At 41.6% G+C, this 12,110-nt stretch overlaps 1 protein-coding gene across 7 annotated transcripts in view; it reads left to right on the forward strand.

The window, feature by feature from the left end:
- Positions 1–12,110, forward strand: part of ATXN7L1 (ataxin 7 like 1) — a 91,781-nt gene that overhangs the window by 42,780 nt on the left and 36,891 nt on the right. For 4 of the 7 annotated variants that reach the window (XM_033161417.1, XM_033161420.1, XM_033161419.1 and 1 more), the window contains one exon: positions 10,542–10,646. The exons of 1 other annotated variant lie outside the window; for it this stretch is intronic. In XM_033161417.1, the coding sequence (XP_033017308.1) occupies positions 10,542–10,646 (105 nt within the window). Of the gene's footprint in view, positions 1–1,266; positions 1,298–10,539; positions 10,647–12,110 lie in introns of those variants that run through there. 2 more of the 7 variants (XM_033161422.1, XM_033161427.1) reach the window with 2 other exon arrangements.

Here is a 12,110-nt window from a genome sequence, read left to right on the forward strand (position 1 = left end):
TTTCTTACTTTCACATTCTGGTGAACATAGGTATTTCAGACAGACAGACAGACAGACAGACAGACAGACAGAGAGTTTCCCCCACCCCTTGTTAAGTTGCCTTTGGTCATGTGATACTGCAAATAAGGTAAAAGAGAATACCTTCTTCAGCTAATGTTGCATTTCTTCTGCAGCAGTGTTTGTGCTTTTTATAAACCCTCCAATAGTTATAAGGAGTCCTTTACTAATACGATATTGGAATCAAAGAGTTAAGTCATAACAATGTAAAATTTAGGCAAATGAAAGTGGTGTGCAATGTTAAATGAAACTTTATTATTTGAAGTACAGAAAAATGGTCTCTGGAGTCTATTATGGGCCTCATTGTTAGCAATTGAGTTTGCCTTCAACTAAAAAGCTTCTGAAAGTATTAATTTTGAAAAATAAAACAAAAAAACCTGAATCTTTCATACCTTGTTTTAACTTTTCATCTGCATAGATTCCTATCGTGTTGTTAAATGAAATATTTCACTATGTAGGAGTCATCAACACCCCTTCCCCCCCATGTCGTTGAGATAAAATATTTGATTCCCCCCATTCACTTTATTTGGAGGCTAACAGTCTGCTTTGTCTTTCGGCAAACAGAATCAAATTTCAGAGATTGTGGTGTATTCTGAGGTGTTTCCATTTCAGCCTCTTTATTGTAGGAGAGTTTAGAAAGTGTGAAATAGCAAAGGTTTTTTTTTTCATAGGAGGGGGCAGGTTTTTTGGGGGACACACACACATACCTTTGGGGTCAGCTATGGCCCACAATACATAGGAGGGTTATGGTTTAAATTATTCTTATCATGCAAGACAGGATTTATTGTTACAAATATATCTTTATTGGAGAATAAATCAGTTTTCTTCTTTTGATAACGTCTTATTTCTATAATTGTTAAGTTGGTAAAATGCAGTGTGTATTTTCTAAGAATGCTACTGTAGTGCAGTAAAATTGGAAATCTTAGCTGCATGTCTGTCTGTGTTGTGGATTTTAAAATGTAATACACCTTTCCAATTTGGCCTGTTCAATTGCTACATTCTCAGGTTCAACCATTGGATCTGTAGCAATTTTACATTGTGCTGTTGTGAATATTAGAGCGTCTATTAAGACAGTGTGATCCATTCATTTCCTGTTGGGATTCTGTTGGAGAAGTGTCTGGTGGATTGTGCCTCTTGGCATTAACCACAAATGTGCATCATTGCTTTAAAATACTAAGTAAAGGACATGAACTTCTTGTTTCCTTTCAGTGGTGAGAAGATAGCAAGATTCCTGAGCCAGGTAATCTTAACTCTGTACCACAATGTGAGATAGTAAAAATAACCGAGTTCTCTACCAAATGCAGCATCTCTGTCCAGCCCTTTTCAACTAATCTGTCAATGTATTTCTCACACATTCATGAGATCATGGTTGGCCATCCTCATTAAGCACGCCACACTTCACCCTGAATGCATTCTGGTGAAAAAGCAATTGTCTGTGAATATTATCTTAAAGTGGGCTCAATATAACAAATTGACTGTTGTATGAGAGGCTTAGCCCTTTAATTATGTGCAGCACCATGGCTTTACAGTCTGTGAACAGACAGGTCCAAGAAATCCAGCAATTTCTTGGACCTGTCTGTAGTGATAAACAAATGGTTTTCACCCCTCGTGATGGGCCTGTGGATCGGTTGTCACTTGTGGCTTCTACATGGTGGACTTTGTCATGAATAGTTGCAAAGGAAAGGGACCAGAGAACAGTGTGCAAATGCAAAACATTGTGCTGTAGGTCGTGTCTTTTGGGACTTAGCATGCTTGTGAAAAGGATGCTGTACCTATGCACTGTTCTATGGCATATATATTGCTGTCTTTCTAAATAAGATACAGCACAACTTTCAGTGTGATCTGAAGTGTGTTGACTTTGAAGACACACTGGTTTTCAGTAGGTAGTTACTTATGAGTAACGTGCTTAGAACGAGGGCTTTCTCAGGCGCAACCAGGCTGGTGCTTTTTCAGTCCCTTCCACCTCAAAGCCTGTAACCTTTATGAGGTTACCAGGCCCCCGAATCCATCTTTTGCTTCCCATAATTGTGGGCAATTTAACGGGATGTCAGGAAGCTAGTTGGATTCCTTGCCTTCTGCCTTCCCCCTCTCCCATTGATGGATGAGATGCATTTCAGGTAATTTTTTATCTGTTTTAGTATTTTAACTTTGTTTTAAAGCATGGTTGTGAATTTTTCTTGATTATATTACTTTGTCTTTTTGTAAACCGCATTGAGGTGGTTTTTTTTTAAAAAAAACAACCAAGTGGTGCATAAATTTTATGAAATAAATAATTTTATGTTGCATATAAAATGCTTGGCCTGTAAAAAGCTCAGCTTGTAAAAGATGGGAGCATTTTCCTACTTGATCCTAGGATCACTTTATACATTAGGTTATTTTTTTAGGTACTCACTTGAAAATTATATAAACTTGTGAATATGGCAAACACGTGTGCACTTGTTGGAGAGGCATGATTGGCTGCACCTTGCAGAGTTCATTGGCAAAACTGGGTTTTCCTTTCTGACCCATAGAGGAATTGTCTGGGAATATCCCCCATCCCGGTGCTTTTCCAAACAGCTGAATTTTGCTGCTTTAGCTTCATTCTTTCTCCACACACACACACACACACACACACACAGAGTTTATGTGAAAGCAGTTCACAAATCTTGGCACAATTGCTAAAGAAGTTCTAAAGCTTTGCCAAGAGACTCTCTTAATGACTTGCTGGATTTCTTTTGTTATCTGTTTTAGTGCTATCTTCTCCGCAAATAATTTGTCTGTGCTTCCCATGTTTGCTTTCACCCAAAGGGGATGTATTTGTCCGAAAGCCAAATGTTGCCTTGTTCCTACTTATATTAACCACAGCAGTTTTCGCAGGTGTCAAACTGTATTATCTTTCCTCATTAAACCTGTTTGTTTGAGCACTCCTCTGCCCACTGAAAGCACACATTTACCCCCACTAATTGAAACCAGGATCACTTAGAAGATTAATGAACTTGCAGGGCCACCATGCCACATTTTTAGTGATTTCTGAGTTATTTACTTGGAAATTTACTTGCTCCATTCTAGGCATGTGTTCCATTGTTGGGACGTAAGAGTGTGATTCCTGTGAAAGAGTCATACAGCTAAATTGGTATAATCCACTTGGAACATCTTGACCTTATTCAAAGGGTAATGATAGGATTGCATGGTTCCAGCCTCTGAATTCTTGTTAGTCCTGAATACTTTTTCTGTAAATTTGAGTGGTGTGATTCCACTCTATTGTGTAAAATCCATACTGGCAGGTTAGGTCTTTAAATTATCTTCTCCTTGGAAGTGTGTGTGTTTGTACAGATAAATATATCTACATATTTACATAAGAGAGCACACTTCAAACCACAAATCATTTCTAGTTTCATTTGGGACGATCATCATTTTATCGAAAACTATTATTGTGAAGTTGTTCAAATATCCTCACTTAAAATGCCAGTAAATGATTTGGAAATCTAAACATCTATTCTGAGTCAGCTATGAGAGAACATTAAAACAAGCACTCTCGCAAACAAGCAAACAAACAAACCAGGAAACAAAATGAATGTATTTGATCTGCTATAGTTGTGCAATTATGGGGGGGGGGGTTTCCAGGGGGAGAGGAAATATTGCCAGTGGTTTTATACACCATCTGTGATTCCGCTCTAAAGGAGGAGGGGAAAACTAATTAAGTATCTTACCTTTATAAAGAGTTACTTTGAAGACCCACTATTTCTTTTTTGCCTCCTTTTTATGAGCCTACTTTAACCAAATTACAGAACTGAAGGGTGGCAGTTAATTTGTTCTTCTGTTAGTGAGCTTTTAGTGCTGGGCGAGGGATATTGAAAATTCCAAGAGTGGCATGGAGCCTAGATTCCCATTTTTCTCCCTAGGAATCTGAATTGGGATTATGCTGCTGAAGAGAGGCCAAGTTGAAGGGGGTGGGGAGCCCCACTGGTAAACTAGTTTGCTTGGGGTAATAAAATCATTTGAGAAGATAAGATGAATTTGCGTTTGAGCTTAATCGGCAGAGCAATCCTCGTTCCCCAGTACAGGGAGAGAGATGCCACCCCTATGTCAGTCAGCACAATGTCCACCATATCCTTTGTTTTTCCAGCCCAGAACAGGAGGGCGAAAACAAATTGCTCCAAAAGGCACAGAATGGAGCAACAGCAGCCATGTTCCGAGCATCCATGGCAACACCATCTGTGCCCACCTATCATGGGCACCCAGGGACTCCCCAATGTTGGCTGGACGTGAAGGACACCCGGCTCAAAAGTACTGTGTTTGAACACAGAAAGGGAAGGAAATAGCAGGCATTTAATATATTGCCCAAATAACAATCCTGGGAAGAGACCTCCACATAGCTCACACAAATTCCCTTCAATCAAGAGAGGAAAAGATTTTTTTTTTTTTGTCAAGAACCAGGATAGGTGGCAAGAGAAGCCACAACTGCCTACCAACGGCGACAACCTCCAGTGTCTCACTACCTAGGGCATGGAGTTGGAAAACAGTGTTATTCTTTGTTACCTGTGCTTCACTCGCACTGAAGGCTCCATGGGCCCAAATAGCACTCCCATAGCTTCACCCTTTGAAAACAACCATCCAAGTAGGAACGGAACCACCACAAAGTCCGAATCCGGACAGCTGCTCCAGAAGGAAACCTTTGTCCTATCTGGGGCTCAAATCCACAACCCTTAGATTAAGAATCTCACGCTCTACTGGCTGAGCTATCTCAGAATGACTCATTTATGATGTAAGGACCTTGACTGGTTGATTTTACTTATATGCCGCTTTCCCACAGCAAGCTGTGCCCAAAGTGGCTTACAGCAAATAGCCAAAACATTAAAATGGAGAACATTAGAAATACAAATGTACAAAATACAGAACATGTCTGTAAATTCAAAATGACAAAAACAGGGCTTCCGGCGGCTGACGCCATTATGGGTGGTCGTGGGTTGCTTCGGCTGCGAAGCACCCAGCTCATCCCGGGGGTTAGGAGCCCTGCAGCCGCATAGCGGGGCTCCGGTTGGGGTGCGGGAAGAGCGTCCCGTGCCCTGGGCTCCCCGGCTGTGCCCGTTGTGGCTCCGAACCCTTCCCCCGCGCCCCCTGTAAAGGGGGAGTGGGGGTGAAGGGACTACGGAGCCGGGCTTTAGGGGACATGCCCCAACCGGGATGAAAATGCGGCGGCAAAGCCTGTGATGAGCGTCTAAGTTCTACCTGTCATTAAGGAGCTGATAAGAACCCAGAGGCTGTGAGTAACTGATTGACTCTTTGTATTCCTGGAACGCTCTGGGGGAAAGAAGAAAGGCAGCCCGCCTCCCTCCCTTCGAGTGGTGAAAGAGATTAACCCTTTAAGTGACTGCTGCTACAACAATCATAGAAAGTACTTGGAATTTAAAAACTGAGTCTGTTGAGATCTCCCTTCGGGGGTTAACTGGGGAAAAAATATCTCCGTTTGAAGTTTTGGTCTTTACACTCCGGCTTCGGAGAAATGGCGGCGACTTGGTATGTCGTGGGAAAAATTGAGACAAAGGAAGGAAGAGACAGAAACTGAAATCTGATACTCACCCTCTCTCTCAAAATGCTGGACTTTGTGATCTCACTGGCATCGAACTCTGGTTTAAGAGACGAGGAAATGCTCACTATTTTGCAGATGGAATTGCTTAATCGGAAACTACAGGTCTTGAGTGGAATTATTCATAAAAAGGATGTACTTTCCACAGAGGAGGCTTTTCAAAAGTTCTACACAATGGAAACAAACTTTTGCAAAGAGCTGGGAGAGGTGCTTGAAGGATGGTCTGAGATGGCTGGGCAACTCCGAATGGAAGGGGGGCCGGTTTCTGGGGGTGGCAGCCTTGGAACGGGAAAATTTACAATATCCAGACCCCGAGGTGGCAGCTCGGGGGCAAGGGACATGGAATTAAGATTTTTACAAGAAGAAGGAGCCAAAGAATCGGAGGAGCCCAGATTGGAGATGAGGAACGCCCTGAGGCTCGATGCTGGGTTTGTTGTGGACGCTGCCTGGATCTGTGGACACTCAGAGGAAGACAATGGGAGATTTGGCTATGGGGAAAGACAGAAAAAGACAATGGACAGAGGAGGAGTGGGTTGAGGTATTAAATGTATAATCTAAATGGTCTGCCATGGCATCCGAAATCCGAGTGTGAAGTCTGTTAATTATAAGATTATTTTAAATAAGTAAGGAGATATTGAATTTTAAGTTAAAAGCAGCATGATAAAGGACAGAAGAAATAAGTTTAGCTATAAGAATATTTGTTTATGATTTAGGTTATAATGCTAAGATGGAGATAAGTAGGTTTGTTTTTTTTGTAAGTAAAGTTAAATTTTTTTATAGAGAAAAGTTGTTAAGGAAATAGTATATTGAATTAAAATCGAAGGTGAAAAGGCGGGGGAAGTCAAACGTCAAGATTCGGAACTAGAATTTTTTTTTTTGTGTAAGGTATATAAACAAGAAGAAGAATCCTGACTTTATGTGTATTTGTATTTGTTTTTGTATTTGTAGGTGTGGGGTTGGGTTTGTGTTGTATTATGAAAATGCTAATAAAATTCTGTTAAAAAAAAACAACAAAATGACAAAAACAGACAGTTTAGCAAACTTTGAATACCTTCGACATTACAGAAACAAATCTAGGCTTAAGTGTGTATATACACACACACACACAAAGCAAAAACTGTAAGTTAGCGGACAGAAAAGTTTCTGGTTCTGGTCTTGCTGCACTCTAGGAGCCTGGCTTAAATACAGTTCAGAGGGCAGGGGTCCCCTCACTAGGCTAGATGACATACAGCTGGTTCCCATATCCTTACTCTAGAGGAGGCTGACAGCAACAAAAGGCAAATGTCAGGGAGGGCAATAATGGTAAGTCTCTTCCCCAGCTTCCTGGAAATACCAACTGCAGGTGCCCATCTTTCTGCACTCATTGTCTGGAAGCATCCCAAATTTCTTAGGAAACAGGCCACCTTCTGTGTTGTAGAAATAGCCTCAGATTCTAACCTCACTTGCTTCCCTTGTCCCAGCCGCTCTTAATTTCTGATTTGTCATAGGCCACCTCGATTGGTTTCTGCCTTGGGAGTCTGCAAGCTCTTGGTGTAGCAAGGCATTTGGACCCAGAGTTAACTTGGTGACCCAGATAAGGGAAGGTAGATAAATCTTGGCAATGGAAGGCAGGTTAGAGCCAGAGGATGGGACCAGCAACTAATAGCAAAGCAAAGTGGCCTTTTTACATTAACGCTGTCACGTTTCAAATAGCTGCAATGCAAAGTGAGGAATTACAGTTGTTGGTTATCCTGTAAGAGATGCAAGTCTATGCTCAGTTGTGAATAATGGCACCCACATTTCCGTAGGCCCTCTGTAACCCATCCTTACAGTATCGTTCAGGGTATGTTGAGTAAAAGTTGCCTCCATGTTGCAGGACCACAATCCTCTTGGCGGGAAAGTTGGGAAAATTCCTCTTCCTTCACACACCCTATATTCGGAGGCACTTTTATCTCGGTATATTGACAGTTTCCTAGTGGGCTGCATATAAACATGTATGAAAGGCTCTTGCATGCATCCAGGTATATATACTTGCTCCTCTTTTTGACAAGCTTAGGGTCGAACCAAATGTTACTTAAATTGCATGCAATTATAACCAGAGCATGCAAAGAACAGAGTATTGACATGGCTCATGGGTAGCAATAGAAACTTTCTAAGGCTAATTTGCTAAGGGTGGGGTGTTGTTTGCTGGGATCGTACCTGGAGAGGGAAGGGCTGGCTCTCCACTCTGTACACACTGAGGTCCCTGATGAAAATCCTTCCGGTGCATGGTCTATTTTTTTATTTTTTTTATTTTATTTTATTTTATTTTTTTTATTTTATTTTAAAAGCAGACGTTGCTAACCACAAAATAAAAGTAACATCTAGTTGTCCCTTAGAGCCGTAGAAAGAATTTAGGAACTCACTTTGTAAGCCATCTTGATGGTTCTCAGAGGACCAAAAAGAAGGAAACAAATTGGGGGGAAGAGAGAGAGAAATGAAGTGGTTTTAAGTGCATTAGCTCTAAATATTTTGACTGCAGATAGGATGGTAACACTCCCAGTGCCCTCCTACATATTTTATTTTCAACGCTGTCGGATTATTTGCCATTTCCCCCCAAATTACACATTATTGAGGTGAAATTTCATACCTTTCAGTCTGAAAAGTGATTTCTTATGAAAAAGTTCCACCACCTCGTTAAGTGTGTCTTTAGCTGTGGTAGCAATCATTGGTGCAGTCCCTCTGTGCTTTTAAAACTTCAAACCTGTAATCCTCTTTAGTGAATCTTTATAAAAGGCTGTTGAATTGCATCATCTAATTGGATTGGGTGCAGTCTAGGGGACGCTGGGTGTCTAAATTTCGTTGTGGTCTGTGGAATTCAAGTGCACAATTATGTGCTATGGGCTCGGTCGCTTTATTTTCAGCGAATAGTAGGCACACAACATTTTCTCTGCGTTGCACCTTGAATGTGTTAGCATCTAACATTGCAACTTCTTCCAGTGTTAAATCTAGTGTGCTGGGGTTTTTATGAGCTTCCGTTGGACAACTTGAATTAAAAGCTGGTGGCATTTGTAATAAAATTGTCAGAAGAAATTGACAAAATTCTGTTACTAGGTAAGATGCAGAGGGCTGCTTTAGGAGTCGAGAGCAGGACTTTGGAAGTGGTACAAGTAGTGTACCTGATACAGGATGGTGTGCACCTCATTGAAATCGTGCACAGAATAACCCCCCTTTTTAAGGTGTTGCTGGGGATAAGTGGACTCCCAGTTAGTCTAACCATTCAGTAGTTCTGCTTTACCATTCATTTCAACAAGGGTTAATCGATTGCTGATTGCTTAAAATTGAAGGAAGGAAGGAAGGAAGGAAGAGTTGAAATTGTGGCAGGAGAAGAAATGGAACACCAGGGAATGACTGACCTCATAATCATTGAAGAATGGATGGAGTTGGTAGTTCAGGCTTTTTAGAAAACGTTAGGGATATTTCGGACGGTGGCTGGTGTTCGCTGCAAGCCTATTAGCATGTGAGAGTTAAGAATTGCCCGTTATCTGAGAGCCTGTTAGGTCACTAATTGAAGTCGCTGGAGGTGACTGATAAATGCAAAGGGTGGGACCCCAAGGTTCCTTCCCCCCCCCCCCCCCCGGGCTGAAAGAGCCTTCCTCCTGTAGAGGAAGGAAGCCTTTGAATTCAGAATACTGTATTTACTCAAATCTAATGCTCACCTTTTTTTGGCCAAATTAAGTTGTGAAAATTAAGGTGCGCATTAGATTTGATGGCACATTTACATTTGCCAGCAAATACTTTTTTTTTGGTTTCAGGGTTCTGAAAATTGAGGTGCGCATTCCATTCCATGACACACTACACTCGAGTAAATGCGGTATTTGCAGACAGTGAGCTTTTTATGCTTATTAGTGAAAAGCAGTGCTGCTAGTCCTCATGTTGGCAGTTATTGACCATTGCATTTAAACCTGAATCATCCTCTTTCTCTGAGAGTGAAAGAGAATGCCTTATAGGTATATTGCTGCATGTACTGTATGTATATATATTAAAAAGAGGCAGGGGCAGTGAGATTGCAAGTAATGTATTTTAAGTGGGATTTTGGGGATGGCACAGTCACTACCACACAGATCCACCATCACTGCTCTCTGTGTTGAGACCATGACTCGTATTTGATTTCTGTTCCGTGGATGTAGAAGTCAGAGAGTGGACTAAACTAGTCATTTTTCCCCCTGCTGATTGTTTCTTAATTAACTGAAGAGTTTGTTGTTAATGGAAAATTCTATGCCAATCATTTCTATACCTCACCCCTAGGTTGTAAAATTTAATGAGAAAAGTGAAGGCTGCACCTCAGCAGCTTGTGTGTGTGTGGAAACAATAGGTCCTTGGCCAGGAGTTCATTTCAGTCTGCGTTGTGTCAGGATACATCCTTGGGAATACTGGTTGAAGACTGGTAATCAGCATTGACATTTCCCCGTGACTACCAACACAACCAGGGGAGATTTCTCCTGTTCCCCTTTCCGTCTTGCTTTGTCACTAGTTCCTGACTTTTTTAAGTTTTCATCAGAAGCCAAAATTTATATGACTATAACTTTGGGGAAGCTTCCTTCTTGAAATAACTTCAGAAATGTGATTATTTCTTCTTCTTTTGGAGGGGGGGGTGATAATTGCATTGGTTCCTCTTTTACTTGAACACCAGTTACCTTTAATAGTCACAGTCATTGAGCATGTTGTTTTTTGCACTGTGGTAATCAGACATCCCATCCCTGGTATATTAAAAAGAAAAATACAGTATATAGGCTTTACAGAGTTAGAAAAGTTGTATTCCTAAGATTCTCTTCTTTGAAGTCATATTAATATTATTATTTTTAAAATACAGTATGGTGGAATTTTAACTTTTTCTTAAAAAAAATATTAAAGGACAACTTCTAATACTTGTATATATATATTTTTAACTTTCCCACAGATATGCACTTATTTGGCCATTATCCAGCTCATGATGATTTCTATCTAGTAGTGTGCAATATCTGCAATCAGGTAGTCAAGCCACAGGTTTTCCAGTCACACTGCGGTAAGTGAAAACTTTTGTTCCTGGATTACGAGCTCGGTGTACATGTCCCAAAAGAAACGGTGCCTTAGCAGTTAACTTCCTCCTCCTCCTTTTTTAAAGCTGAACTTCTCATCTTGTTAAACCACTTGAAATTCGCTTACCTTGCCGAGGTTGGAACCCCAAACGCACAGGAAACACTTTTTGAAGGGTGGGGTGGCAGGTGCCTATTTGATGCTCATCAAAGCCGGTCCCAAAAAAATCTGTTGCCTAGGAGAGAAAATCCAAGTGGCACTTCCCTTCCCGCTCGTCAGGGTTTATTTATTTATTTCGTTAAATTTATATATCACTTGATGGTAGAAAATAGACCTCAGGGCAGTTTATGATAAAGATAAAGCAACAATAATAATAATAATAATAATAATAATAATAATAATAATGAAAAAAGACAGAAATTTAAAACATACAGAAGGTTAAAAGTGCAATAAAATAGACTAAAACAATTTTAAACTCCTACAAACTTTCTAGACATCTGTGCAGGCTTTCAACAGGTGCCAAAAGGAATACTGCCACGTGGTAAGCACGGTTATGTGTACTGACCAGTGTTAGGTCTGCTGCAGAGTGAGATTTGCGCCACTTGTGCTCTGGTCCTTGTCCAGATTGTCTGGAAATCCTCAGAGTAGCGAAGGGATGCTGGGGCTCCCAAACACCAAGGAGGACGCTCAGGAATGATCATGTTAACTGCCCATTTCATCTTGCCATAATCAGCTGCCCCTCTGTTCTTTTAAATGTCAGGGACTATTCCCTGTGCGAACTCCTACCAGAGCATTAAGGAACACACCAGGTTCCATCAGTCTTTGAGGGAATCCCACCCTCTCAAATGGGCTTTCCAACCTTACAGGGAGGAATTGCCACTGTTAGTCCAAACTTAAACAGGTAATGGTTGGACCATGACAAGGGAGTGCATCGCAACCCCTCTATCTTCAGTCCATTCTTGTATCGCTTGGGGCAAAGATCACATCAAGAGTGTGCCTTGCCTGGTGTGTGGGACTGATGGCCACCTGAGAAAGACCCATGGTTGTCATGGAGGCCATGAAGTCTTCGCCTAGCCTGACAGCAGCCTCTGTGTGGATATTGAAGTCACCCAAGATTATTGTTTTAGGGTCCTCCAACAGAGACTACCTCAGCCAGCCTGGTCAGGGATGCTGCCATGCAGTAAGGAAGTCAGTAGAGCAGCAGCATCCCTGATGTGTCTCTCTGGCTCAATACCAGATGCAGACCCAAGCCAATTCCAAGGTCAATAGGAGATGGTGTTCTTGTAGACAACAGCAGCACCCCCACCTCGACACCCAACCCCCAGTCTAGCCTGGTGCAGTATCGAAAATCCCGGGGGCGGGGGGGGGCAGCTGGGTAAGGTCAGGCCCACCCAGCTCACTCACCCAAGTCTCAGTAATACATGGCAAATCAGTCCACTCATCCGCAGTCAAG

Source organism: Lacerta agilis, chromosome 10, assembly GCF_009819535.1.
Source record: "Lacerta agilis isolate rLacAgi1 chromosome 10, rLacAgi1.pri, whole genome shotgun sequence".
NCBI classification, from domain to species: domain Eukaryota; kingdom Metazoa; phylum Chordata; class Lepidosauria; order Squamata; family Lacertidae; genus Lacerta; species Lacerta agilis.